At 47.0% G+C, this 27,852-nt stretch overlaps 1 protein-coding gene across 12 annotated transcripts in view; it reads right to left on the minus strand.

Annotated features, from left to right (window-relative positions):
- SPECC1 (sperm antigen with calponin homology and coiled-coil domains 1) overlaps nucleotides 1-27,852 on the minus strand; it is a 336,294-nt gene that overhangs the window by 138,454 nt on the left and 169,988 nt on the right. For all 12 annotated transcript variants that reach the window (XR_003416656.2, XM_053212405.1, XM_027047514.2 and 9 more), the window contains 4 exons: nucleotides 20,141-21,723; nucleotides 6,817-7,024; nucleotides 2,953-3,026; nucleotides 2,365-2,543 (listed from right to left, as the gene is read on the minus strand). Coding sequence is in view for 11 of the 12 variants with exons in the window: in XM_053212405.1 (XP_053068380.1) it covers nucleotides 2,365-2,543; nucleotides 2,953-3,026; nucleotides 6,817-7,024; nucleotides 20,141-21,723 (2,044 nt within the window). In the remaining variant the exon portion in view is untranslated. The remainder of the gene's footprint in view (nucleotides 1-2,364; nucleotides 2,544-2,952; nucleotides 3,027-6,816; nucleotides 7,025-20,140; nucleotides 21,724-27,852) is intronic.

Here is a 27,852-nt window from a genome sequence, read left to right on the forward strand (position 1 = left end):
CGTTGGCTGTGCCTGAACCAAGAATGACTTTCAAGTTCTCGCTAGGTGACTGGCAAAGTCAAATTGGGTTTCAGTCAAGAACCCATTCAGCCAAGATGGAAACACTATGTCGCTTCAGGACCTTTGAGGGCGTGAGTCAGTTTCAAGTCTTGCTCATGGGGGAGGTTCAGGAAGTGGCTGGGCCATCGGCGAGTACCTTTCAAAGAGTCGACTCTTTGGAAGGGCCAGTCTGCAGAATTGGATCAAGAAAGCAGCACCCGCCACTGTCTGAAGCCCCGCCCGACACGACGACGGGTGAGACACACACTGATGCCTGCAGGGTTTCAGTAATCTGCCACGTTCTGGGATGGTGCCAGCTCTACACTTCTGAAATGTTTTGTGATAGGGGATTAAACTACTAGATCTGGGTGGGAGGTTTGCAAATCACTAGGAAATCAAAAGAGATACGTACAGTGTCTATTAAAAAAAAAAAAAAAAGTGACCCGAAGTTTGAAGATGTAGGATATTGTATATGGATCCTAAAGAGTCAAGACGCATGCGAGGATTTCTTACGGAATCAGAGTTCAAGTTGTACAATCTGGCCTGTGTCTCAGAATCTATGTAAGAAATACAACAGCCCACATAATAACTTATACAGGGCCACTATATAAACTCAGGACTCGTCTCTTATCCTTTACTTTTAAGATAATGTATGGATGAAGCAATGCAAATTATGATCAGGTTCCTCTTCCAAAGACACACATCATGAAAGCGAGACAAAAGGACAAATAAACAGAAGCACAAAAGCAGACTAGGGGACCTCGTGGTCATGTCAACACTATCAAGTCTAGTCTTCCTATCCTTCCTCAATGTAAAATTCACACGCCCTGGCGGCCACAGGGTATAGGTGTGACTATAAGATAATCACCTCGATTTTCAAGCGTGAATCACGGAACAAGCTACAAATGTTGTACCTGAATCCTTCTCTACGGGCTGTTTTCTGTAAAAGTCATCAACAAAAGAAGGAGGAAGACTAACTAAAGCAAATTTGGGGAGAGAATTGAAACAGAGTTCTCATAAGAAATCTACTTTTTCCCATGTTATGAAATTCATGATAATACATCAGGCCCAAAGGCTCAGAATCTAGCCAGGGAACAAACCCTCGAGATCCCGGAAAACATGTAAGAAAAGCAAACTGTACCAAGCAGCATTCAGGACCCACTAACTCTGATTTTAAAATGCTACATTTCATATTTCAAAGGCATCTCGAAATTCCAAATAATTTCCTAATATCCACGAATCCCAAAGTTAGGGACATTTACTCCTGACTGGGGGAAGGGGACACTGCATTAGTTAAAGCCTAAAGTACTGTTTTGTAATCTCGTCTGTAAACCATTTCAATTTTAAATGATAATTAACTTTGAGCTCACTTTAGGAGTACCTTCCTCTGAAACATCCCGCTTAAGAAGAGCTTTCTGGGGGGGCACCTGGGGTGGCTCAGTCGGTTGGGCGTCTGGCCTCGGCTCAGGTCATGATCTCAGAGTTCGTGCATTCGAGCCCCGCATTGGGCTCTGCGCTGACAGCTCGGAGCCTGGAGCCTGCTTCGGATTCTGTCTCCCTGTCTCTCTGCCCCTCCCCGGCTCATGCGCCCACGCATTCTGTCTGTCTCCCTCTCTCTCTCTGCCCCTAACCCACTCGCATTCTGTCTCGGTCTCTCAAAAATAAATACAAATTAGAAAAAATTTTTTTAAAAAAGAAGAGCTCTCTGGGGCATTACACCATGTGATTTCCCTCCCTCGGAACGGAAAAGGAAAGTCACCTATCTGCCAGATGTTGAGTTTGCCGTGCTTATCCTTTCTCATAAAGAGGGTTATTTCAAGGGCTTTTGGAGGCAGGCCACAGGCATTGCCAAGGGAGAAGCATGTCACTGCGCCGTGAGGAATGAGTCCCTTATCTGGTGGCAATTCCCCTGGGGAGTGAGTCCAACCTTTCCCACGCAAGGTGTTGCCACGGCTCGCTGAAGTAGGCACTGCCGGGCGCTAACCAGCGCTGGGATTTAAGGAGCATCCCGGACATCTTTCTAGTCTTTAAATGTAAGAGGACACGTGGCTAGAACTTTCGTACATATGCGAGCCAAGAGTCTTCTCACCGCCTTGGGCCAGAGAATGGGCAGCCATGGGGCGCTGGATGAACCGTTCCTAGGCTGTGTCGTGGTGGCGGCCGCGGGGGAGCGAGCTTAGGAAAGGAATAAAGATTGTGCGCAGAGAGACATCAAAGCGCCACGTCTCCAGACGGCGAAGGCTCATGCATGGCGATTAAGTGAGAAGCCAAGCACTGCGCGGGTGCCCGCCAGACTCACAAACGCGTGGCTCCGTCGTGACCAACCTGCCGTGGCCCTGCATGTCCCCCAGCTCCTTCTGCAGCCTCGCGTTCTTCTCCTCTTCCTCCAGCAACCTCCGCTTCACGGCGCGTAGCTCCTGCTGTGTCTCACACTTGATGTCGTTGGCCACCACCACCGCGGTCTGCAGGTCCGCCTGGAACCGTCTCCACTCCTCGGTCTCCTCCTGAAAACGCCAGGACCCACGCCCGCGTCACCGGCCGGCCAGGCCTGGCACGTGGGCAGGGGCGCCAGGGTCCCCCCCGTGTCAGCCACCGAGGAAGACTGGCCAGGCGGCACCGAGCACCGCTCTCATGCTGCCTCACTACCGGGCAAGAGGCCCAGCACGGGTGGGAACTTACACCTCCGTGTTATCAGAGTGCTCCACCCTGCAAGTGAAAGCCTGCTTTAATTTTGTTCCCTGCCAACGCTAATCGGTGGTACCAGGGCCCGTGCCATGGGAAGGGACTCCGGGAACGCAGGCCAGGAGAGTCATCGGGAAGCTTTTCAAAGGTCTCCAAACCTAAGGCGGGGACGCTCTGGGTAAAATGATGGGGAAGACCCCTCCCCCGTCCCTGGCTGTAGCCCCACCTCACCTTTATCTGCTTAGTGAGCGTCTTTAGCTGCCTTTCCAGGTCTGACTTCTGTTCCTCCAGCTTCATCACATTGCCTGGAAAAGAGCAAGTCAGAGAGTTGGAAAAGGTGCAAGGCTCCTGGGGGAAAATAAGCTAGGTAGCAAGGGAGCAGCCCAGATTTAAAATCCGTCCATTCTGCTACAAATTCCATCCTTAGCACCCCGAGAACCGGCAGCCAGACACCGGAGGATCTTCCGACATAGAAAACGGGATGGTTTGGGAAATAAGCGGTGTTTCGTTAGGTTATACCATCGGATGACAGGTGGTAAACCCATGCAGCACTCTGGGAAGACGTGAACTGCCACTCACATTTATTACACTCCCTCTCGGCCTGACAGTCGCGCACTATCGTCCTGAATGTCCTCTAAAGCTGTGAGACCGAAGGCTTTTGTATAACAGAGGATGTGACTGGTTATTACTCCGGTGACTTTTAGATCAGCTGCCAGGGTCGTGGTTCTTAATCGTACTTAGGCCTCCGAATCGCCTGGGAAGCCTCTCCAGAGCACACAGGTTCAAAGCCCCAGGCTCTGACCCATAGAAAGGGAACGCCCAGGGGGAGACAGGATCTGGGGTGGGTGTATTTTAACAGCTCCAAAGTGACCTGACCGCTCTCCCTAATTAAGAACATCCTCAGTCCTTTCCTCTCTCTATCTCCGATTCTTCCACATGGCTACTGGACTCATTTCAATTTAAGTCTGATTGTGTCCCAATTAAAATTCTTCAACGGTTCTTCGTGATTCATTCCAGGGCAGTAGATGTCTATTAAGGATATGAGTCACAATTACCAGAGAGGCTTCAAAAAGAATAAACACATGGTCAGGGCCCACATGGGACAATCTAATGCAGCACTGGGGGCCTCAGAATCTGTGGTTGGGGGTCAATGCTACAGAATAAGAAAACGCTCCTTAACTTTGTTTCTATTTTTCTGTCCATTTCTCTCAAGGAACTTATAGAGGGGAGTGACTGGTCTTGGGCTGGATTTGTGTGTCCCTGGGTCTCCCAGGGAAGAGACATCTTAGTAATACCTTAATATGCTGCAAGGAGGTTAAGAAGCTTCTCAAGGCGAGCCTGGGTGGCTCAATCAGTTAAGCGTCCAACTTCAGCTCAGGTCATGATCTCACAGTTCGTGAGTTTGAGCCCTGCATCAGGCTCTGTGTTGACAGCCCAAAGCCTGGAGCCTGCTTCGGATTCTGTGTCTCCCTCTTTCTCTGCCCTTCCTCCACTCATGTGCCTGCTCTCTCTCTCTCAAAAATAGGTAAACATTAAAAAAATTTCTTTTTAAAAAGCTTCTCAAAAGACACACAGTCTGTGTTATTTTCAATCTTGGATATGTTGTGATCCAACCCCAGGGAGTGGCCTGACATCTGCTCAGAACATTAATTATATGCTGGCTTTCTTGGTGGGTCTGTGCTGACTTTTAAGGATTTGGGGACCACACAACCAAACTCTCAAGGGCAATGTAACAAAAACAAAACAAAACAAAACTTCTCTTCTTTGACTTTATGCTTGTCAAGCATGGTGCTGTGTTTGGAAATATACATGGACGGGGGCAGGGGGGTTTGGTCGTATTCTCAAGCATGACTACTGAGAATGGTCTGAATGCTGTGGACACTGAATGCTAACATTCTGTAGCTGTCCTGCATGGCACATCCAATGAAGGATGGAACTCGGGTGCTAACCAATCAATCACAGTGTAGACTATACAGTCAATCCTCATTTGTGGCAGTTATATAAAATTGTCATGCATGCAGAATTAGTGAATACTAAACTATTGGTCCTATGGGGAATACGGAGTTAGGTTCTTGTGAGCCTCTGGTCACAACATTTTTATCAAAGGAGACATTACTTGTGTTACACAGGTTTGTTTGCCAATGTCCTTAAAAAAAAAAAAAAAAAAAAAAAAAGCCCATCCCAACAATGCTGGAAACCTGCTTATCCACGGGACCCTTTTCCTGTATAACACTCAGCAGGCATTTTAAAAATTCTTCTGGGGCGCCTGGGTGATTCAGGCGGTTCAGCCTCTGACTCTTGATTTCAGCTCAGGTCATGATCTCACGGTTTGTGGGTTCAAACCCCACATCGGGCTCTGTGCCGACAGTGTGGAACCTGCTGGGGATTCTCCCTCTCTCTTTGCCCCTCCTCCTCTCAATGCTCCCCAGTCCTCAAAATAAATAAACTTAAAAAAAGATTCTTCTGCACCTCCTAAACCTGCCTCACCCGCAAAGTTTTTAACTTTCTCATGGTGTGTGGCCTTTTGAGCCTTGAGAGCCAACCAGCACCAGCTGAGAAGGGTTTAACACTTTCCTGGCCCTGAGAAACAGGACTGTAAATTTACTTGGTCTTTGGTTTCATAACAATGCAGTCCACTACATTTTCTTTCAACCAGACATCATCTCACAAATCTGCAAATCTAGCTGCTTTTCCATCTTTTCCACGGCTTCATCGTGGACCAAAGATTTTACTTCAGCATCTTCCAGACCAGTCTCATATACGGGTTGGTGACTTTCCTCTTCTCTTCTCTGGAAGTTCTCATTAACATTGAACTCACAGCCAACAGCACTAAAACTTGTGCTTGAACAAAACGTGTCTAGCGCACATATTTTCTCCGTAAAGCACATCACATCTCTCCTGCTATAGGGACCCTAGATAAGGAGGATGGACTATATGCCTCAGGGAACTTTGCAGGCAACCAGCTATGCTATTTTTAGCAATGGCCAGTGTCACGAAAAGGTCTGTGCATTAGCTCTCGTGTTCCAAAAGCAAAACACACTAGGGGGCGCCTGGGTGGCTCAGTGGGTTCAGCATCCAACTTCAGCTCAGGTCATGATCTCGCGGTCCGTGGGTTTGAGCCCCGCGTCGGGCTCTGTGCTGACAGCTCAGAGCCTGGAGCTTCCTTCAGATTCTGTATCTCCCTCTCTTCCCGTCCCTCTCCCACTCACACTCTGTCTTTCTCTCTCTCTCAAAAATAAATAAACATAAAAAAAATTTAAAAAAAAAAAACCCACTAGATGGGATCATTTTGGTAAAGCTCATTTGGACAAGGCAGGCAATGTTTAACTAACCCCTTTTAAAGTCTTTCCCTAGTCAAAGCAAACAATGAGTCCATAAAGAAGCCATATATTGGAGCCTCTTCAGTAACAAAGTGGCCAACATCTGTAAGTTACTTGATATCCTACCTTCAATGGGACACACGCTAGAATTGTTTTCTCCCCGAGCCCAAGAGCACACACTGCTCAAACCCATCTGACCATCTGTCACCCATCTTCCCATCCATCAGGTCCAAAAGACAAAGCTCTGTCAGGGCCGGACGAGTGCGGTCAGCGGTGTGGCTCACGCACAGCACATCTGACACTCCAAAATGCGTTTGCTCCTTTTCACCGTCACCCCATGCTGCTGGCTCGATGTTCAATGATTGTTTCTTTGATGCCACCCGTTTTCCAGTGAAAGGCGTTAAGTATCCTGCCTTTCTCCTCCTAGAAGACCGTAGACTATGCGCAAGGAAGACTTTTCTTCTTTCTTTTTTCTTAATGTTAATTTTTATTTTTGGGACAGAGAGAGACAGAGCATGAACGGGGGGAGGGTCAGAGAGAGGGGGAGACACGGAATCCGAAGCAGGCTCCAGGCTCCGAGCGGTCAGCGCAGAGCCCGACGCGGGGCTCAAACCCACGGACAGTGAGATCGTGACCTGAGCCGAAGCCGGACGCTTCACCGACTGAGCCACCCAGGCGCCCCTAGGAAGACTTTTCAAAAAATAATTCTCGCAGGCCCTCCCCAGCACCCTGCTGGCTCCTGGCCTACCTGTGACCAGGGCGTGATTTCACTCACTTTCTAGCTCACTGATGAGCTGGTTGTTATGTAACTTGACAGCCCGATGCTGTTCCACCTGATCTTCTAGTTCAAATATGGTTTCCTTCATGTCTTTAATCTCCGCATCGCTCTCTGACGCTTTCTCCTGCAGCTTGAGGCTGGTTCTGCTCAGCTGTTCTGCCTGACGATCACATATCTCCTTCAAGTAAGAATAATCCTTTTCCACCTAGAACGAAAGGAAGGTTTCCCGGTCAGCATAACAGGAAAATGTTCCTCGCACATCAGCCCCAGGCTCATCCACGCACAGACAGCAAGGGAAGCTCTGTGCACGCACGGTACCTGACACCTGTATTCTTAGCCTCAGAAACAGCCAAGGCTATAAATATAGAGAAACGTGATGTGTGCAAAAGGGCAAATAGTGGATGCTGTGTCCCTTCCTACAGGCATAAGGAAAGCTGCAGGTACCCAAGGGCCCTTCTGTCCTGCAGCTGGGTGCAACAGCGCTCCCCCGGGAGGCCCTGGTATTGCACCGCAAGAGCTGGCCTCCTCACATCTGCTGTGGCACAGCGCCCTCTGCTGGTGAGCCGGGAACAGTGCCCCCAGGACCTGACTGATTCCGCCCCCAACCCCTGATCACCGCCACCCTCCCATCCCCCCGCAAACTCCAAATCCCTTCAGCCGTAAAGTACTCGCGGTCATGGTGTTTCTTTAGAGAAATACGACATTCATGTGATGGAGAACACCAGCGGAAGGCACAGAACACAAACATGTACGTGCACCAGACACAGAAAAGAGGCATGGGGCAGGCATTCATTTCACCTTTTCAGTTCATCATTAAACATTTCGAATGCGCAGAAAAGCCCCCAACGTGACGAGATAGCCATGCGCCCAAACGGACTTAACGATGGTTAAATTTTGCCATGTCTGCTAAATATTTTGACTCTAACAAGATTTAGTGAAGCCCCAACCTTCTCTCCCACCCCAGAGAGTAATTTGCATTATCCTAAAATTGGCGTGCACTTGTTCCGAAATGGTTTTCACTTTTACTATATATGAATGTGCCCATAATACATACATAGTATTATGGACATAGTTCTGCTTTAGAATTTGCATACAAGTCATAGACTTGTTACGCTTTCATAAAACTTGTTTTTAATCACGTTTTTGACATGTATCCACACTGATATCTACAATGCTGTCATTACTTTAAATGTTTCACAGTATTTGGTCTATAGTCTATCTATAGTCCTTTAAATAATGTTGCAAAATAGCTATACACTTACCAATTAATATAAGCTTGGTACCTAATAGATTTCTTCCTAGATTTGGAGGCATCTCCATTTACAGTAACATTTTTTTTTTTTTTACCATTGCATTTAATGGGTAAAACCTTCTGGCTGTAGGGGTGCCTGGGTGGCTCAGCCGGTTAAGTGTCTGACTCTTGATTTTGGCTCAGGTCATGATCTCACAGTTTGTGAGTTCGAGCCCCGCGCTGGGCTCTGTGCTGACAGCGCTGAGCCTGTTGGGATTCTCTTCCCTCCCTCTCTCTCTCTCTCTCTGCCCCTCCCCAGCTCATGCTCTCTCTCTCAAAATAAATCAATAAACATAAAAAAAAAAAAACCCTTCTGGGTGTAAGTTCTAGGCAGGCAGCGACCCTGTCTGCTTTCTTCACCATCATATCCCTGGCACCTGCACAGCATCAAACACACAGGAGGCACCTAGTGAAAACCTGATGAATGAATACACAGACGTTGGACAGCAATATTGCACCTGTTTTTCAATTGGGACGTTGCGATAAAGAATAAAGAAAGAAAGAAGGGAGGGAGGGGGAGAGAGAGGGAATACAGAGGGAACCAGTACACTGCCTACCTCAAAGGTGAGCTCTGTTCTGTGAAACCTGTATTTCAATTATAAAGGCGCGTGGCTGGATACTGCAATAGAAAATACATCATTGTAGCTGCTGTGGTACATCGAGATTGCTGGCCTGGAGCCAGACTACCGGAGCTGAAATCCCAATTCTGCCCAAGTCAGTCCAGGGTTCTTCTTCTTCTTTCTTTTTTTTTTTTTTTAAATATATATATAATTGTTTAATGTTTATTTCTGAGAGAGACAGACAGACACAGCGTGAGCAGGGAATGCACAGGAAGGGAGGGAGACAGAATCCGAAACAGGCTCCAGGCTCTGTGCTGAAAAGAGCCTGACACGGGGCTCGAACTTACAAACCTTGAGATCACGACCCGAGCTGAAGTCGGGCGCTTAAACGACTGAGCCACCCAGGTGCCCCCAGCCCTGGGTTCTGTAATCTCCCTGCCTCCGTTTCCTCATCTGAACAATTAAATGAAATACTGCACTTAAAGAGTTTATCACCCTGCCTGACACATGGGAAGCACTCAATAAAAGTTACTGTATCTCTCCTAACTGCCTCATGTCTCCGTGTGTGCGACCTTAGATGATAATGTGACACAGGTCCAGGAAGTCCACAACACACAAAACAGACCAAGTCTTATATCCGCCGATAGCTCCAGAATAAACACAAGACTTTAGGTAGAAGAGGGGCATGGTGTTTTAGATACGAGAAGGTTGACCTTCGACAGCATTTGAAAAGCAGCAGAGGAAGGAAGCTCACACTATGAGCCCTGCACCCTGAGTAAGACCGTGGCTTTCTGCACAGCGGGCTGGGCTCCGTGTCCAGGAACTCTCAGGCTGAGGGCCGCTCACCTGGTGTCTAGAAACATGCCTGTTACTTGCGTGGGACCTACTGTGCGTCAGGAGTGAAACTGAAGGATGCACCCTGAGGAGGGTCTCCACACGCGGCCGAGGCTGCTGGCTTCCCACAGGCCCCGACCCACCTTTACTTCCTACACGTTGGCCCCTCGTGATCACAAGCACCGGATGGCAGGCGAGGCGGTGGGGAGGGGGCCAGTAAACCTGCAAGTCAGGATGCCGTTTCAGATCACACACCTCATTCCTCCTTCTTGACTGGGGAGTCGTCCTCTCAAGTTTAGCAATGTATTCCGGAAAGCTCTTTCATTAAGACAAGCAACAACGACAAAGCCCTTAAGTCGCTTCGCAACGTCTTCCTGCAGGGGCTTGCTAAGTAGTAACAGGCAGGTGTTATTATATCCATTTTACAGATTCACAGATGGAGAGAGGGCGAAGCCAAGCTAATTAAAAAGAACAACGCAATTTATCAGGTATCTAGGGCCAACACCTGGTACTTCCATGACCCTTAGAGTTCTAGGCTGCCCTCCTGCCGGCCAGTCTTTTAGAGTCCAGCTTCTCTAGTTCAATAACTGCTCTATCCGACAACCAGCAACGTGATTTTTACTGTCTCCCCTTCTTTTTTTTTTTTTTTAATGTTTACTCATTTATTTTGAGAGAGAGACAGAGAGCATGGCAAGAGGGAGGGAGGGAGAGAATCCCAAGCAGGCTCCCCACTGTCAGCACAGAGCCCGATGTGGGGCCTGAACTCATGAACTGTGAGATCATGACCTGAGCCGAAGTCAAGAGGTGGAGGCTGAACCGACTGAGCCACCCAGGCGCCCCTCCAAGGTCTCGAGAAATCACCTCATGCATTCCACAGATGACCTCTCATCTTCAAAAATCAACTTTCTCTAGAAATGGGCATGAAGAATTGTATTACAAACAGATTCAAATGAGTTTCCCATGGAGGGAGTGGGAGCCACAGTCCTTCCTGGAGAGGGCTGTTTAGAGCCAGTGCTTCAAGCTCCGACAACCGCCAGAGGGCAGATGGCAGCAAGGACCTCTTGGGATTCACAACCAAGGCGCAGCTTCCCACCCTTCCGGGACCCAGGCTGCAGGGTCGGGCAGGGCGGCTCTGAGACAGACGGGCTAGAACCTGCTGTCCCCACCCCACCACCTCCCCGGGTTACCTCCTACTCCCCTCAAGATCCAAGTTCTAAATCAAACAAAAGGATGTGTTCTGATGACTCAGGTTTTCATTGTGAACTTTTCTATTGTGTTCTAATCAAATAAAAATTCTCCTAATTCATTGAGACTTGAAAGCTTGTTCTTTTCAAACCAAGAAAGCTCTGGCCTTAAGACTACAGTGTGTTTGAGTCCTCTCGTCTGCCTCAAATGTTTTTCTAACCCTTCTTTATGGTCATGGAACCAGAAAGCAGTACAAATCAGTGATGAGGAGTAAAGACCCAATATTGAATCCTGGCCTTCGTCAATTCATCAGTAAGCTAGTAACATTAGCCATTCTCTGTCTTGGTTTTTTCAAGTGCAAAACATTAGATAATGACAGTATTTCTAGCATAAAAACATGATTAAATGAGATGAAATGATCTTAAGCCTCCAGGAGCACCTAGCACATATAGAGCACTAAACTATTAACTGTTATTTTTAAAATACGATAATAAATTTTGTTTTTTTAACATTTACATTTAAAAAAATTTTTAACATCTATTTATTTCTGACAGGGCGCATGCGCGCGCACACGTGCAAGCAGGGGAGGGGCAGAGTGAGAGGGGGACAGAGGATCTCAAGTTGGGCTCCATGCTGACAGCAGACAGCCTGATGTGGGGCTTGAACTCAGGAATCGCAAGATAATGACCTGAGCCGAAACTGGACACTTAACCAATTGACTGAGCCACCCAGGTGCCCCTAAATTTTGCTTTTATGTGTTTAAAAAAATTTTTTTTAACATTTATTTTTGAGAGAGAGCCAGAGTACGAGCAGGGGAGGGGCAGAAAGAGAGGCAGACACAGACTCGGAAGCAGGCTCCAGGCTCTGAGCTGTCAGCACAGAGCCCAACGTGGGGCTCGAACTCAAGGACTATGAGATCACGACCTGAGCCAAAGTGGGACGTTTAACCGAATGAGCCACCCAGGCACCCCCCTCCCTCTAAATTTTGTTTTTTAACATATTGATACAATTATCACAGCCTCTCTCCTATATTCCATTACAAGTTTCTCTAACATTCATTCATTTATTCAGGAAGAATATAACTGGATACCTAATATATGGAAAAAGTCACAATGTTAAAACTACACAGCTGATCCCCAAAAAACATGGGGGTTAGTGGGCACCGACCTCCCCTACATGGTTGAAAACTTTATTGCTTTACTAAACTATAACTTTTGACTCCATCAAAACTTAACTCCTAATAGCCTACTATGAAGCCTTGCTGATCACATAAATGTCGATGAACACATATTTTGCATGTTATACGTATTACAGGCCGTATTCTTGCGGTAAAGGAAGTTAGAGACCATGTTATTTAGAAAATCATCAGGAAGAGGGGCGCCTGGGTGGCGCAGTCGGTTAAGCGTCCGACTTCAGCCAGGTCACGATCTCACAGTCCGTGAGTTCGAGCCCCGCGTCGGGCTCTGGGCTGACGGCTCAGAGCCTGGAGCCTGTTTCCGATTCTGTGTCTCCCTCTCTCTCTGCCCCTCCCCTGTTCATGCTCTGTCTCTCTCTGTCCCAAAAATAAATAAACGTTGAAAAAAAAATTAAAAAAAAAAAAAAAGAAAAAGAAAATCATCAGGAAGAGAAAATACATTTACAGTACTGTACTTGCTGAAAAAAACCTCCACATGTAAAGTGGACCCGCGCTGTTCAAGGGTCAGCTGTGTATGGTATGAGAGTAAATAAACTTGGGAGTGACTGCTTGAGTAACTTCACCATGAGTAAGAGTGTGTTATTTTTGTTGTGTTTGTTTTTACATCTAACTTTGTTCCTCCAAAACTCCGTTCGCTTACTTCTTGGCCCTGTTTCGAATATATACTGCTGATGGAGAGCCATGTTTCATTCACGCTGGCCAAAACTTGAACTTTTCTTCTCTTTATTTTTTTGCAATGCTATTCTGCCAAGGGAGAGCAGAGCATGGTCATTTAGTTTAAGCTTTTGTCACGGAAAAAGGAAAATGGCTAGGAAACCCTCAAAGAAATGGGTAAGCATCTGTATTTCACTCTGGGAACTTTCTAGATATTCAGATGAGCGCTCAGGGAGGTGCTCCCTGAGTGCTCAAAATGCCGGGGCTTTGCAGACAAGCCCTTAGGTCAAGTTGAGGAAAAAAAAGTGCTCAGGCCTAATCTCAGGAAAGGTGTTAACACATCTACAGAGAAAAAGGGGCCCCTCGGAAGGGAAGTGGGGGGGTGGGGGGCGGTCAGCCCAGGAAATCCAGAAAGGGAGAGACCACACTGGGTCCAGGGGAGTGCCCCCTCCACCTTTACTCAAACATCACGTGTCTCTTTGCCAAACCCTCAGGTTCAGCCCCCAAACTCCTTCACAAGGTTTTGAGAACAGAGCCCTACGGGGGTGGGGGTGGGGTGGGGGTGGGGGTGGGGGTGGGGGCTGGGGAGTGGAGGGAGCCAGCAGTCACATGGCAACGCGGGACTGCCATCATGTCCTGGGACACCTGACTGTCAGGTCTGACCTAATAAAGGCCGCAAGGGCGTTCTGCTTCACAGAGGGCCCTTCCTAAGCTTCAGCTCCTGGTGCACAGCAGGCTTCAAGCTCTGGACCACAAGGCTGGGGCCTGAGGCGCGGTTCCTGAGCAATGGCCCCCCTCGAAGGCTTCCCGGTGCAGAGCCTACAGGCCTTCCCCAAGCTGCCTGGACAAGTGTCTCCTCTCGACTTGAAAACAGGCTCTGTTACACAGGTTTCTCACTGCCTTCTTCCCAGCACGAGGTCACAGGACTGCTTTGCCCAGAGAACTGATACACTGGCGTCCACCAAAGGCACCGGAGAGCACGAGGGACCCTGAGCCCAAGACCACTGAAACGTCCACGTTTTCAGCACGTCTCAACAACTCAACCTTAACCGACTCTCCCACAAGTACCCAGTTCATGATGCACACAGGAGACGTGATCCCTAAGCTCCCCCTTGGACTCTACCAAACAGATTCGCCAATACTTCTGACCTCCTCCGAGATGCCAGGGAAGGGCAAGGGGCTTTCACACAGGTGATCCTAGCTGATCTACCACGGGGACAGTGACCCCACAGAGCTGAGGGCCCCTCTGAAAAAGCGACACCACCGATGAGACCTAACGCTTAAGGCAGGGTGAGGCAAGTCAAGGATGGGGAATGGGGAGGGGGACAAAGACAGGGGCCAGAGCACCTTCGGTGGAGAGAGCCTCCCAAACAACAAAACTCCTGATGCAAAGACTGGGCCAGGCAGGGCCCGTACAGGGGAGCTGGGGGTGCAACAGAAGGTGGCTGCTGGGTGTCCATCAGGGGCTGCACTGGGTGCAAATGGCCGAAGGCTTTACCCTGAATTCGGGAGATCACTGCGAGCACTTCACAGAGAACGGACGGGAATGGGGGAAAGCGAACCCCCTCTCTGGGGGCTGCGGCAAACAGTGCTCTCTCCCTTACCCAAAAGTCATTCTCCATTTCTTTCTAAGAATCCCAATTTGGTTTAAGAATCGGGCTGTGATCTTGTGATATCAAGGGAAGTGGGCTGGGGGAGGGTGCGTGTGGCCCAGTTGTGAGCAGACACAAAGGTAAAAGTTGCTGAGGGCCCCCCCCGCCGCCCCCCGCCAAGCCGGGGAAAACTGTTCTCCCGACAGGACTGAGGTATGGGGGAGCTGCCGAGGCTCCTGCCTGTCAGGACTGTGGGGATCACATGCTGAGGATCCTGTGCCCTCTTGGCAGGAAGGCCGTGGAATCACAGAGCCCTGACGTCACACAGCCCCTGGACCACCGCTACCAACTTCCTGCCTCCTGACTTCCGATTACAGGAGGAAAGTGAGCCGCTGGCTTCAGCCGCTGGCACTAAGGGTTTCTGTTTCTTAGGATCCAAAGCATGGCCTGGGCATCCTCACGGACCACCTGCTATTTAAGCAGGCTCCAAGGTCACCTCAGTCCTTCAAAGAGTCCTATTCTGCTGTCATGGCTACAGAATCATCTACTTGGTGCATCTTTCTCTCAAATTCTGGTTTTGCCATTTGCGGCCAGTGGCTCCCCTAATCAGCTTGGCCTGGTGACCAATACTGGTCACACAATGATTACTGCACCTCTGAGTTTTCTCCGACCACTCACAGCAAGTGTTTCTTTTCTTTTTTTTAAAATTTTTTTAATGTCAGTTTATTTTTGGGAGAGACAGACAGAGTGTGAGTGGGGGAGGGGCAGAGAGAGAGAGAGGGAGACACAAAATCTGAAGCAGGCTCCAGGCTCTGAGCTGTCACCACAGAGCCCTATGCAGGGCTCGAACTCAAGCTGTGAGATCATGACCTGAGCCAAAGTCGGATGCTCCACTGACTGACCCACCCAGGTGCCCCAGCATGTATTTCTTTATAATCTCCTTTCTCCTCTGGAAGAGACACCCGAGTTTCTGCTTTAGAAAGAACTAAATTTCTAAGGATACCACCTATAAGCTTTCAACCTCAGGGGTGGGGCCGGAGGGTGGGGGGAGGGAACACCAACAATACTTTCTTTTAAAACTTCTAGGTTTCAAGGCTTATAGACACTGTAACTTGAAATCAAGATCTCAACCAACTGCAAATGTGATCGTTAGAAAACCATAAACCTGGATTGCAGTATAGTCTGAAAAACCAATAATCCCATTTAATGACAGGCTGCTTGCTGGCTGGGGCAGGCATTCCTCTCTCTCTCTCTTCCTCTCTCTCGAAAGGAAGAGAGAGAGAGAGAGAGAGGGGAGAGCGAATGAGTGTGGCTTATAGGAGGCTGAGGCATCTGCGGAAATGACAGCCATCCTCAGAGTCGTACGGAGGCATGTTTTATAACCATACGGTAATCTGCCAAGCAAAATGTATATATAGGATATCAGAGAAGCTGACAAGAATGGAGATACTTCAGCAAACAGCTGAAGACAAAGAAATGAGAGGAACAGAGAGCCTCTGAAATAATCCCAATGATTGTAAATGTCCTACCAATTTTCCATTTACTGTAGGAAGAACAGATCCACCTTGCACCAAAAAAAAAAAAAAAAAAAAAAAAAAGTACATTTTAAAGCTTTTCAGAGGCTCTTCTAATAGTATCTGAGTCATTTGTGTAACTTACGGAAACTGGAAATTTATACAGATTTACTCAATCAGATCATAGGGTGGTTTGGTATTGCTTTTCCTCTCTTTAGTAAACAGGCAATTTTGTTCTTTTCTCATAACAGTCGCCTTCTGCCATGAATTTGAATGGATGAATGCAGAGCTCAAGCGTAGAAGTTGTTCATCACCAAGAAAACTGCTTGGTGGTTAACAGGACACTCACTCAGACATCGGCTCAAGGTGGTGAAATGTGAAAGATCTAGCAAATGTCCTGCAAAGTGACTGAGAACTAAAGAATTAGAATTTGCGCTGGGAATGCAAAGATGACTTAACACTGGACTGCCTTAGAAAATCTGTTATTCTAATTCACCTTGTTAACAAGTTAAAAGAGAAAAACCACCATGATTATATAAAAGCTACTCTAAGATCAGATCTGAGAGATGTTTAAGACCTACAACAGATGTAGAAAAATTCAATCCCTATCCTTTTAAAAAAAAACAAACAAATCAGTTCCTAGCAAAATACTCGTATAACTCAATAAAAGGTACACAGCACGTGCCTACGACAGACATCCTTGATAACAAGATGTTGAAGACACTCCCTTAAATCAGGAACGAGGCCAAGATCCGCCCCCTCCGCCTCCACACCAACCACACTTCTGTTCTACACCCTACGATGAAGAGGGGCTGCCCAAGGTCACAGAATTAATCACAATTAACCAAGTCAGGAGGACCCACGCTTTCCACTTATCAATCCTTCGCTTCACATCATTCTATGTTTGTACTACAAGTGCTCCTGTGTCCTTCAGGCTTGAGTCCCTTAACATCTTATCACTTGAATTCATGGTTGCTGGTAGATCAACTGATATCCTGCCCTGGGGTTACAATAAGCTTTCGGTCAGCCTAGAAAGTCTGGGTTTTACACCTTTTCGAAGGTAACAGAAAAAAGCACAGGTAACGAGCCCACTGTGATTATAGGTCAAGGCCCTTGTGCACTAAGACGGCACAAAATCACAGACCTGGGATCTCAAGTATAAAAGCAACTCCAGGTGACCTGGTGCTTCACACAGTCTTACCTCGAAATACCAGCTACAGTCTCTTCCATTCTACTGACAAATTTTTGATGATTCTAATCAGCGTGTAATACAAAGGGAATACAGGAATAATATAATTAACAGCTGACTTAAAATGTATATGCTGTACCTTGCACTCCACAGAAAATGCAAACCTTTTTTCTTTTTCTCCAAATTAGACTTGGTTTGTCCCAGAAAAATTCTCAATTTTACTGTCCTCGTGTAGATAAAGCTAGAAGGAAGGGCAAACTCATACCTTTAAATGCTGTCATTATCAACCAAGAAATGACAGACTTAACCGAACACAGAATTTCACTCAAAAAACTAAGAAGAAACCAAGGAAATACAGACAAGCAGGATAAAAGGATTAATAAAGATAAAAGCAGAAACAAATTAATGAAATAAGTTAACGTAGAACCGGTAAACGAATCCAGCTGGTCTGTGTGTTCAAGGATTCAAGGCATGTGGAGTGACATACTCTATTCTTCTGAATAAGAAGATTAAATATTTTACTTATGCTGACACAGGTTGGCACACGTGCCTAAACATGCATAAACTGGGGAAATGTCCGAGAAGACATAGAGCAAACTGTCAACACCGTTTTTCTCCAAGTGACGGGACTGAAGGTAGTATTAATTTTTCTCTTTACACGTTTCCATATTTCCTAAACCTTCCGTAACGAATACATAATTTTCATGGCCAGAAGAAGTGAAGCTACTGTTTTGAGATACCAAATTATTTCTTGGTGACCCATGTATTTAGTGTAATGTCAATCGAAATAGCGAAGACATAGGTGAAGGACTGAGGGGGCACTTCAAGAAGGTCATCTGGAAGATGACGCATTTTGCAACAGAGTGATGGAGGGGAAATGATTTCAGACACTAGGAGTTAATGTAAAGCTACAATCACCAACTTAAACTTCAAATGGGCACCTGGCGAGTACCTTCTACGGAATCACTTCCATACTTTCAAATTTTATTGAAATTTTATTCAGCATTTTAGCTATAAATTTAGAACACTGACAATGATAAAAAAAAAAAAAAAAAGAAAAAACTAACACTACCTACCACTCAGATTATCAAACAACCAAGCCAGAACCAAGTTGCAACAAACTAATCTTTAAAAAAAAATTTTTTAATGTGTATTTATTTTTGAGAGAGAGAGCACAAGCAGGGGAGGGTCAGAGAGAGAGGGAGACACAGAATCCAAAGCGGCTCCAGGCTCTGAGCTGTCAGCACAGAGCCCGACGCGGGGCTCGAACCCACGAACCATGAGAGCATGACCTGAGCCACAGGTGTATGCTTAACCAACTTAACCAACCCAGGCACCAGGCAGTAGACTAATCTAAAGGCAGATGAAGCAGTGGAGAAAAATCACCCTGGGAGCTCATGGCACAACTTTTTTCTTTTCTTTTTTTTTTTGTGTGTGTTTATTTACTTTGAGGGAGAGAGAGAGAGCTTACAGGGGTGAAGAAGCAAAAAGAGTGGGAGAGAGAATCCCAAGCAGGCTCTGCCTTCTCGACTGTGTGAGATCAGGTCTTGAGCTGAAATCAAGAGTCGGACGCTTAACTGACTGAGCCACCCAGGCGCCTAACAGCTTGTTTCTTAAAACAGTGACGACCCTAAGGTGGGAAGTGATTTCAACCTCTCTCTCTCACCACCAGACCCCTAACATCACAGATCCAGAGCTTGGAAACTAGGAAGCCACCTGTCTATGCCTTTCCAGCACTGCTCTGTGAGCAGGCAGGATATTACAGAATTACCAGCAACTTTATCATGTAACAAAGTTGCAGACTGACGAAAGGATTATTTTTTAAAATGAAACAGGGATCATTTATTTGATCGTGGGCTGGGTAAGATCTTCCCCAGTGAAGAAGAGGAGGAAAAAAGAGGCAATGAAGACCAGATCTGAATGACCCAGCAGCTGGATACCAAGCACTGGCAAGGGTTCAGGGAAACAGGCACTCCCGTGGATCAGCTGGTGGGAACACTTCTGGGGGGAAAACTGGCTGAATGTATTGAGTGTCCTTAAAATGGTCACATTCGGGGCGCGTGGGTGGCTCAGTCGGTTAAGCGTCCGTCGTCGGCTCAGGTCATGATCTCACGGTCCGTGAGTTTGAGCCCGCCTCGGGCTCTGTGCTGACAGCTCAGAGCCTGGAAGCTGCTTCCGATTCTGTGTCTCCCTCTCTCTCTGACCCTCCCCCGTTCATGCTCTGTCTCTGTCTCAAAAATAAATAAACATTAAAAAAAATAATAGAGAAAAAAAAGGTCACATTCTGACACATCAAGTCAGTGTTTAGGAATTTTTCCTAAGGAAATAACCAGACAGATATAAAAAAAAATGTATTTACAATATCAAAAGACCGGAAAAGAACACGCTCGATGAACAGGTGACTGGTACAGAACATATGAGATATTTATATACTAGAATACGGCCATGGCCTTAATATCACGTTTCAAAGAATAATGAGAAGAATATACTCACAAAGTGGGTGGCTCAATCAGTTAAGTGTCCAATTCTTGATTTCGGCTCAGGTCCTGATCTCATGGTTTGTGAGTTCGAGCCCTGCACTGGGCTCTGTGCTGACAGCACGGAGCCTACTTGGGATTCTGTCTCCCTCTCTCTCTGCCCCTCCTCTGATTGCTCTCTATCCCTCTCAAAAAAATAAATAAAAATAAACCTAAAAATTTTAAACTAAAAGAGTATGTAAAGGATGAGTCTATAAAAAAATGTTTTTTTTAATTTGTGGGACACACACACACACACACACACACACACACACACACACATCTGAGAGGAAACCCCAAAACAGTGGTTATATTATTACTGGGGAGGGAAATTTGGGATGATTTTAATCTCCTGTTACTAGCAGCCCAGAGCATGTTAACTGATAAACCTGGATAACCGTCTCTCATTCTGAGCCAATAAGATTCAGCTTACTTGCCACCTCTTTCAGGAAGCCCTCCAGCACTACTTTCCTTTCTCCCATATGATTCTAGGTGTTCCTCCTTGGAACTGGACTCTGAGCTGTCCTCTAGGATACTCTTTATCCCTGCATCGCACTCACTGATCTGATTCACCATCTCCCTGCTACACGTTGAACCTATAGTCAGAAATGGGGGTGTTTCATTTTTGTGTCCCCAGTCTGTCCGGAATGGAACACATCTTCAAGCTAGAAAGCTGGATTCATGAATGAAACTGGCTGAGCCAAGGAGTCTCTATGCTCTGTGAATCTCAAGGTCGAGGGGAACAACGCTAAGAAGGATGAGCAAATACCGGGAAAGGACTGTCTCCTTACCTTGGCCAGTAGGCTTGAAACATGTTTAATTTCACCATGGGCCTTTAGCAATTCTTGCCTGAGCTCGGTGCAAGCCAGTTCCAGCTGATCCTTCTCAGCTCGAGCGACTCTCAACATCTCTTGAACTTCACGCGCCTCTGCCGTCTGCCCCACGGGACCGGTCTCCGTCGCTTTCTGCTGCTCACTCTCCAAATGCGCCTTCAAAGACCCATTTTCAATCTGCAGCCCTTCCAAGGTCGCCTTGCACTCCTCCAGAGTTTTGGCCATCACACCGTTATTACACCGCTCCCGTTCCAGAACCCCGGTCAGCTTTTCGTTTTCTTCCTTGAGGTGTTTAATCGCTTCCAAAGCTCCTTGGTTCTCCTCCTCCACCTTCCGGAGGCTACAGGTCAGCTGCTGCTGGATGTTCAGCAGCTTCTCTCTTTCAAAGCGGCCCTGGTCAAGAATTTCTGCACACTTCTGCTCCAGCTCCAGGATTTTGCCTTCTTGAACGGCGGCGGGCTCCTCGCTCTTTGCGCGCTCCTGCAGGAGGTTTATCAGCTTCTCGTTCTCCTGACTTAGCTGCGCGGCCCTCTCTCGGTGCTGGTGGAAAGAACTCTCCAGGATCGTCTTCTCGTCCAGCAGTTTCTCGTTTTCGGCCGTCAGCTCCTGAACCATCTGCTGCTGGTCCGACAACTCCTGCAGAGTAGCCTGCAGCTCCTCGGCCGTGCTGTGCTGGTTTTCCTCCATCTTCTGTATCTTCTCCGCGAGGGAGGCCAGGGACAGCTCGCTCACGTTGTTGGGGGAGCTGCCTGTCGTGGAGCACTTGGAGCTCTTAAAGGGGTTGCTGCTGGAGGACAGGGGCCTGGAGGGCGTGTCGGCTGTGATGTGCTCGAAATCCGAGGCATCCGGGGACAAAGAAGCTTTGGTGACGTCGCTGCTTGAAGAGCCTGATGTCCTTAACGCGTTTTCGTGTATGGGGTGCCGATACGCATCGAGCTCGCCCGACAGCTGATTTCCCGGTGGGCTTCCGAAGCTGGACTCCTGAGTTACGGACGTTGGGCAGCTGCTCTCCCCCGTGTGACTAGCACCCCCCTCCGAATTTGGGGAATGCTCCAGATGAGTCAGTTTCTCCCTTAAGGCCCGGTTTTCCTCCTCCAGATCTGCAAGCTCCTTCTGAAAATTCTTGTTCTTCTCCTCAAGAGCTCTTAGCAAGGGTTCCGAGTCACCTGGGGAGACAGGCGTTCCATCTGCATTTGCGTCGGAAGGCTCGGTTCCTTCAGTGCTCGGAGTCCTTTTCTCCTTACATTTCTTCAGCTCGCTTCGAAGCCTGTTAATTTCACTGTCTTTCGCTTTGGCTTCTGCCAGGAGTTCCCGAACCTGGGACTCGAGCACGGCCTTTTCCCCGCCTTCATTCTCTGGCTTGGGTCTTGCGGAGGTGGTCCGCAGGTGCTTCGTAGGGGTGGGTGTGCTGGAAGACGTGGGGCTGGACACTGACTTCCTGGGGTTGGAGGGACCGCGTGGCACGGTTCTCTCTCTGGAGACGGTTACCGAAAGTTCTCGAGGAGCTGGGATGCCTGTCCGTTTGGCTGTTGTCACAGCCCCTAAAGACAGAAGAAGTAGAAACCAATGAAACAACGCAAGCACTTTTATAAATGAAACCCAAGTGACTTCAACTCATGTCGGACACGGAACAGGATGGCTGCTGCCCTTCATTCATTTCCGCCCCACCCACCCCCCCACCCCACCCCCCGCGCCTCTAGAAACCTACCTGGAGCTCACTGGGGTTTCTGTACCTCCTCCCACAGGCCCTAGACTTTGGGGGGAAACTGACTCCAAGCCTGAACTCCTCCACTTAATCTCATCCCAGCCACAGTTGCTGGTTCAAGGCCTGGACACACCCCTCAACTGAGGTCAACAGAACACCAGGAGGGGGTCTTATGGGTGAGTTTCTAAAACATTACTGCACATGAGGAAGGGAGCACAGAAGTCTGGGAATGGCTGCAACCTGTTGTCATCATGAGAGGAAGGTGAGAACAGAGTAGAAAGAAGGAAAGCAAATTCTTAGTAGCTCGGTGGAGTTGCTCAGTCAATCAGCCCTGGAGCTTAGCCTGTAGCTAAGCTGGCCTTCCAGTTACACAAGCCAATAAATGCCCTTCACACAAGTCATCTTGAATTGGGTTTTCTGTAACCTGCAGCCTAATGCATCTGAACTGTAACCCCGGCAACTAAACAACAGCCTTTTGACAAAATGCAAGGTCACAGTGCATTTCTTGATAAACGTTTTTTTCTTGATATTTTTAAATCTTTATTTTTTAGAGAGTGCGATCTTTATTTTTGAGAGAGTGCGTGAGCAGGGGAGGAACAGAGGGAGAGGGAGATACAGAAGCCAAAGCAGGCTCCGGGATCCGAGCTGTCAGCACAGAGCCCGATGCGGGGCTCGAACTCACGAATCGTGAGATCGTGACCTGAGCCAAAGACAGACGCTTAACCGACTGGGCCACCCAGGCGCCCCATGACAGAGACAGAGAGAGAATCTCAAGCGGGCTCCACACTCAGCGTGGAGCCTGACGCGGAGCTCGAACTCACAAACCGCAAGTTCATGACCTGGGCCTAACTGGGATGCTTAACCAACTGAGCCACCCCGGGTGCCCCTTGATAAACATTTTTTTTAAAAAGTTCATCAACATCTTGTGAATGAGTACAAATTTGCTTAAGAAATCACAAGACACGAATAACACCAAGGGAAGACTAATCTAGTCCAATGACCTACTGCTTTTAACACAAGTGGAAACAGTGTACTTATTTGTATTCAGAAAAATAAGAACAAATGGGATAAGTTCGCATTACATGTAGCTATGGTACGGTTTTAAATGCTAAAGGGATTTACATAATATGGAAATGATACAAAATTTAGAGTATTTATAACGGGAAATGTAAGGGAAGGAACTATTTTCTGTTTTCATCTATACTACATTGTAGACCATGTTAAAAAAAAATTCTAGGAGTGCGAACCCAGACATCGATCTCCTATATGGCTCTACAAATGAGACCCACCTCAGAGGTTAAAGGGTAAGCAAAAATTCTGGACCTATTTTCCAAACTCAAAGACCGTTTGATGAATCAAGGCTGACTGCGGTAACTTCCCCAACTCTGTGCCTCAGGTTGAAGGTCCCCAGTGACAAAGGACCCTAGAAGGTGTCACCAATCCCTAGGCCTCCACAAGGTAGGAAGCAGTGGAGGGTATGCCCCCCGCCCCCCAGAATGGCCCCCCAGCTCCAGTCGACCAAGACAGAAGCAGAACCCGATGTGGCACGGTAGCTCTGAGCCCAGTGCCAAGGGCCGCTTCTAAGGAAGACCTGAAGGTATGAACATGCTGAAATTGGGGGTGATGATGTGAAGGCCAATGGCATTTGGTGCTGTGTCTAACAGTTAAGTGCTTTTTAAAACCTTGACACAATAAAGCTTAAGTTGTCATACTAATATACAGAAAAACTAGATGGTTTTTCTTAAGTTTATTTATTTATTTGGAGAGAGAGAGAGAGAGAAGGAACGCAAGCAGGGGAGGGGCAGAGAGAGAGGGAGAGAGAGAGAATCCCAAGCAGGCTCTGTGCTGACAGTGGGGGGTGGGGGGGGGTGGGGGCGGGGGGACAGGGCCTGAACTCATGAACCATGAGATCATAACCTGGGCCAAAATGAACAGTCCGATGCTTAATGAACTGAGCCACCCAGGTGCCCCCAAACTATGGGCTTGTTTGTTTTTTAATTAACTTTTTCAAATTAGAAGTTACTGGAAAGCTAAGAGTACTACAATACACAGTTTAATGCCTTCAGGCATCTTCCTTACATCATACTTAATGAAGAAAATACTCAATGAAGGCAAGATTTATTTAATTGTTCTCGTAAAATGAAGATTGAAATCACTAAGCAATAAACCGTTTTAGTAACGCTGGTTCTCTAGAATGAAGTAATCCTGGAAAGGGCCCTGATGAAAATGGAAGATAACTCAAGTTCAAGGCAGCTGGGAGAGCCCAGCTCTTGTTATCACACAGCCACTGGCCATTCCCGACACGGCCACTGAAATGAAGGCTCGTTTTCACCAGGCTCGTTTTCACCCATCCGTCCGTCAGGTTTGAGGATGGGCAGGACTCAAACAGAGCAGCAGATCAACTCTGTCATCCTTTCCGGCTGAAGTGAGCTCCTCCCTTCTGCCAAATCTTAGCTTGCCCTCCACATAGGTGTTACTACTTGCACCTTACCTAGACTAGTAGGAATTTTTTTACATCAGTGTACGTTTGTGAAATATATCCGCTTGTGTATTATGAAATACACAAACCAGTTGTGTTTGTTACGACATCTGTTTTCGTTTTTGTTTCTGTTGTTTCCATTCTGACACTTGATCGGCACTGCACTATACATCCGGGAACCCTGACATGGAGCATACCACTGGATACACACACCACGGCAAGGGAGACCGCAGAGGCAGTGAGAAGCCCGGGGTTGACAGAATAAGGACAGCCTAGCCATCACTCTTGACTTCTTTGGTCTTTTCCCCATCCTCCCACCAGACCTCCACTTATTCCTACTGAGGCTGGCTGCCTAACGGCATGAAGTTGAAATAAAAGCAAGCCCCACCTCATAATTGGGAAGACTAATATGATTTTCTAAAAAACATGCTTGGTGGGCCCCTGGGTGGCTCAGTCGTTAGCCATCTGACTTTGGCTCAGGTCATGATCTCACGGTTTGCGAGTTTGAGTACCACATCTGGTGAGCTCGAGCCTCGCTTCGGGTGAGCCCCACTTCTCTCTCTCTCTCTGCCTCTTGTGGGATTCTCTCTCCCCCCCCCCCCAACCCTCACTCACTTGCACCCCCTCTCTCAAAAAGAAAAAATGTTTGGATCCGCCTGGATGGCTCAGTCAGTTAAATGTCCAACTCTTGATTTTGGCTCAGGTCGTGATATCGAGCCCTGTGTGGGGCTCCATGCTGAGTGTTAAGCTTGCTTGGGATTCTCTCTCTCCCTCTCTCTCTGCCTCTCCCTTGCTCACATGCGCACACTCTCTCTCTCTCTCTCTCTCAAAATAAACTTAAAAAAAATGATGTTATACTAAAAAAAAATTTTTTTTTAAATTTTATATATTTGAGAGAGAGAGCATGCACACACAAGCGGGGAAGAGGCAGAGAGCAGAGACAGAATCCCAAGCAGGATCCACACCATCAGCACAGAACCCGATGCAGGGCTCAGACTCATGAACCGTGAGATCATGACCCAAGCCGAGATCAAGAGTTAGATGCTTAAACAACTGTGCCACCCAGGTGCTCCCTGATGTGTTATATTTTTAAAATGCCAAATGAAAAATTATAATGTGACAGATCACAGGTGCATCAAACTCTGTATTCACAGACATACACAGTAGAAGAGTACCCAGAACATTGAGAACAGGTGAATATTAAGCTGCTTGGGCTGTGAGAAAATTTCCTGTTTCTTTTGTAGTAAATTTAAAAAGCAGAAGGGAAAATCCTATCATAACAACATACAGAGAGTTAAGGGGGCAGGAAACATAAATCTTTGCAGAGAATAAAAAGCATGTTTAAAACAACAATAGCACAACCACTTAAATCAGATCAGATGCCTGTTTTAAGCAGTGATTCTCGTGAGCTGAAAATAAAATATTTTCAGTCCCTTCTTTTTTTTTTAATTTTATTTTTTATTTTTTAAAATTTACTTCAGTCCCTTAATTTCCTTGTCTTACCCTAAGAATGCTACTTGGATTGTTCTTTGGTAGGTAGGTCTTCTCTCTACTATGCACTGATGAAGGAAATGGTGACATTCTGAAATAAATTGCTAAACTTTCATTTCTTCAATAAGAATTCACAGACCTGTCCTGTGGGAGAGACAGGCGGGAGACAGAAATGAAAGTTCACCATTATCACCTACCACATAATTGCTGCCTTGCCTCTGAAACACAAGAGAACTTACCCCTTTGGTCACAAAGAATCCAAACTACTAGGATATTTTTTACTCTAACCATTCATAACTTTTTTTCTCAAAAGTTCCAATAATGCATTTATTGTCAAATCTAATCTCCCCCCCTCAATCTCCATCTTTCTCAACCTTTGGGTGATATTTATTCCTCCTTCCCTTCGCTCTCCTTATCCATATCTCCTTATCCTCCAGTCAAGGAACCTGAAAAACATTTAAAATGTCCTCTCCCTTTTCTTTTGGTAGCCAACCAGTCACTAAAACCAGTTATTTTTGGAAATGTTTCTATATTTTTTCTTTGTTTTCCTTTTGGTAGGGATCCAGTCTAGGTCCTTAAGAATGTTCCATCTAAATTTCTGAAATGTTCCCAAAGGTCTTTCCGATTCCAGCCTCTCCCAGCCCGGAGACATAATGGACCAATATCCCTTAAATATCCTGCTCACTGTTCTGTTCCAGAATCGGTAGGCATTCCCGCCTGCTTCATCATGATGATGTCAAACTTTTTCCCTGGGCTTTTCCGGTCAGGCATAATCTCATCCTAATCAACATATCCAACCTTTCACTTTTGGGTTTTTGTTCCCACCCCCCCCATCGCAACAAACCTATTTAACCCATTCCACATCTCCACTCTCCCTGTGATTTGTTGAAACAGCCTTTCCTTTCCATCCTTCTGAGGGGCATTTAAATATGCTTAACTCTCTTCAATTAAAAAAAAAAAATCTCGGGGCACCTGGTTGGCTCAGTCGGTAGAGCATGCAACTCTGGATCTCGGGTTTGTGAGTTCGAGCCCCATGTTGGGTGTACAGATTACTTAAAAATAAAATCTTAAAAAAAAAGTCTGTAGCCCACATCTTCCTCCTGCTATACCTGATTTCCTTCTTCCCCCTCACAACAGAATCCTCCCCAGAGTCCTGTACCTTGGTTGTCTTCACTTCTTCTTCTCTCTCCTCTGCCATTACTCAACCTAAACCTTGTCCACTGAGGCCATCCACAACCTCCACATGGGCCAACACAAGAGACCTTCAATCCTCTCAGCAGAACTGGAACAATTCCTTTTTTTTTTTTTTTTTAACTAATTATTTATTTATTTATTTTGAGAGAGAGAGAGAGAGAGAGAGAGAGAGAGAGAGAGAGAGAATCCCAAGCAGGCTCCGCAATGTCAGTGCAGAGCCTGACGTGGGGCTCGAACCCACGAACCACGAGATCATGACCTGAGCCGAAGTCGGACACTTAACCGATTGAGCCCCCCGAGGTGCCCGGGAACGAGCATGCCTCCAATGAACAACTCTCCTGGTTTTTCAGGACAGTTCAGCAACTGTCTTCGGTCTCTCTCCTTTGCTGGCCCCTCCTTGTCTCTCTGCTTCTACTTGTCAGAATCTTCAGACCTGGGTCCTGGGCCTTTCCTCCTCTCTTATTACAAATTATTTTCCTGGTGATTCTATTCCATCTCAAGATCCTAAAATACCACTTATATACAGATGACCCCCCCCAATTAACTCTCTTTATATGGACCTCTCATCTGAGCAACAGATCTGAATATCAAACTACTTACTTGGTAAGTATAATCGAATTACAACAAAAGTACCTCAAACTAGATTAAAGGCATAAAGGTAGGCTAAGAAAAAGTGAACGGAATGTGCAAAAGGCCTGGAGTGCAGGGAGCCCTGACAAGGAGGGGGCTGATGGGGAAGAAGGCACATTTCTAGAGGATGCTCAAGGAAGGCCTCGTGGACAGAGCTTGAGGTTCAAGGTG

This window comes from Acinonyx jubatus, chromosome E1 (assembly GCF_027475565.1).
Source record: "Acinonyx jubatus isolate Ajub_Pintada_27869175 chromosome E1, VMU_Ajub_asm_v1.0, whole genome shotgun sequence".
Taxonomy (NCBI): Eukaryota; Metazoa; Chordata; class Mammalia; order Carnivora; family Felidae; genus Acinonyx; species Acinonyx jubatus.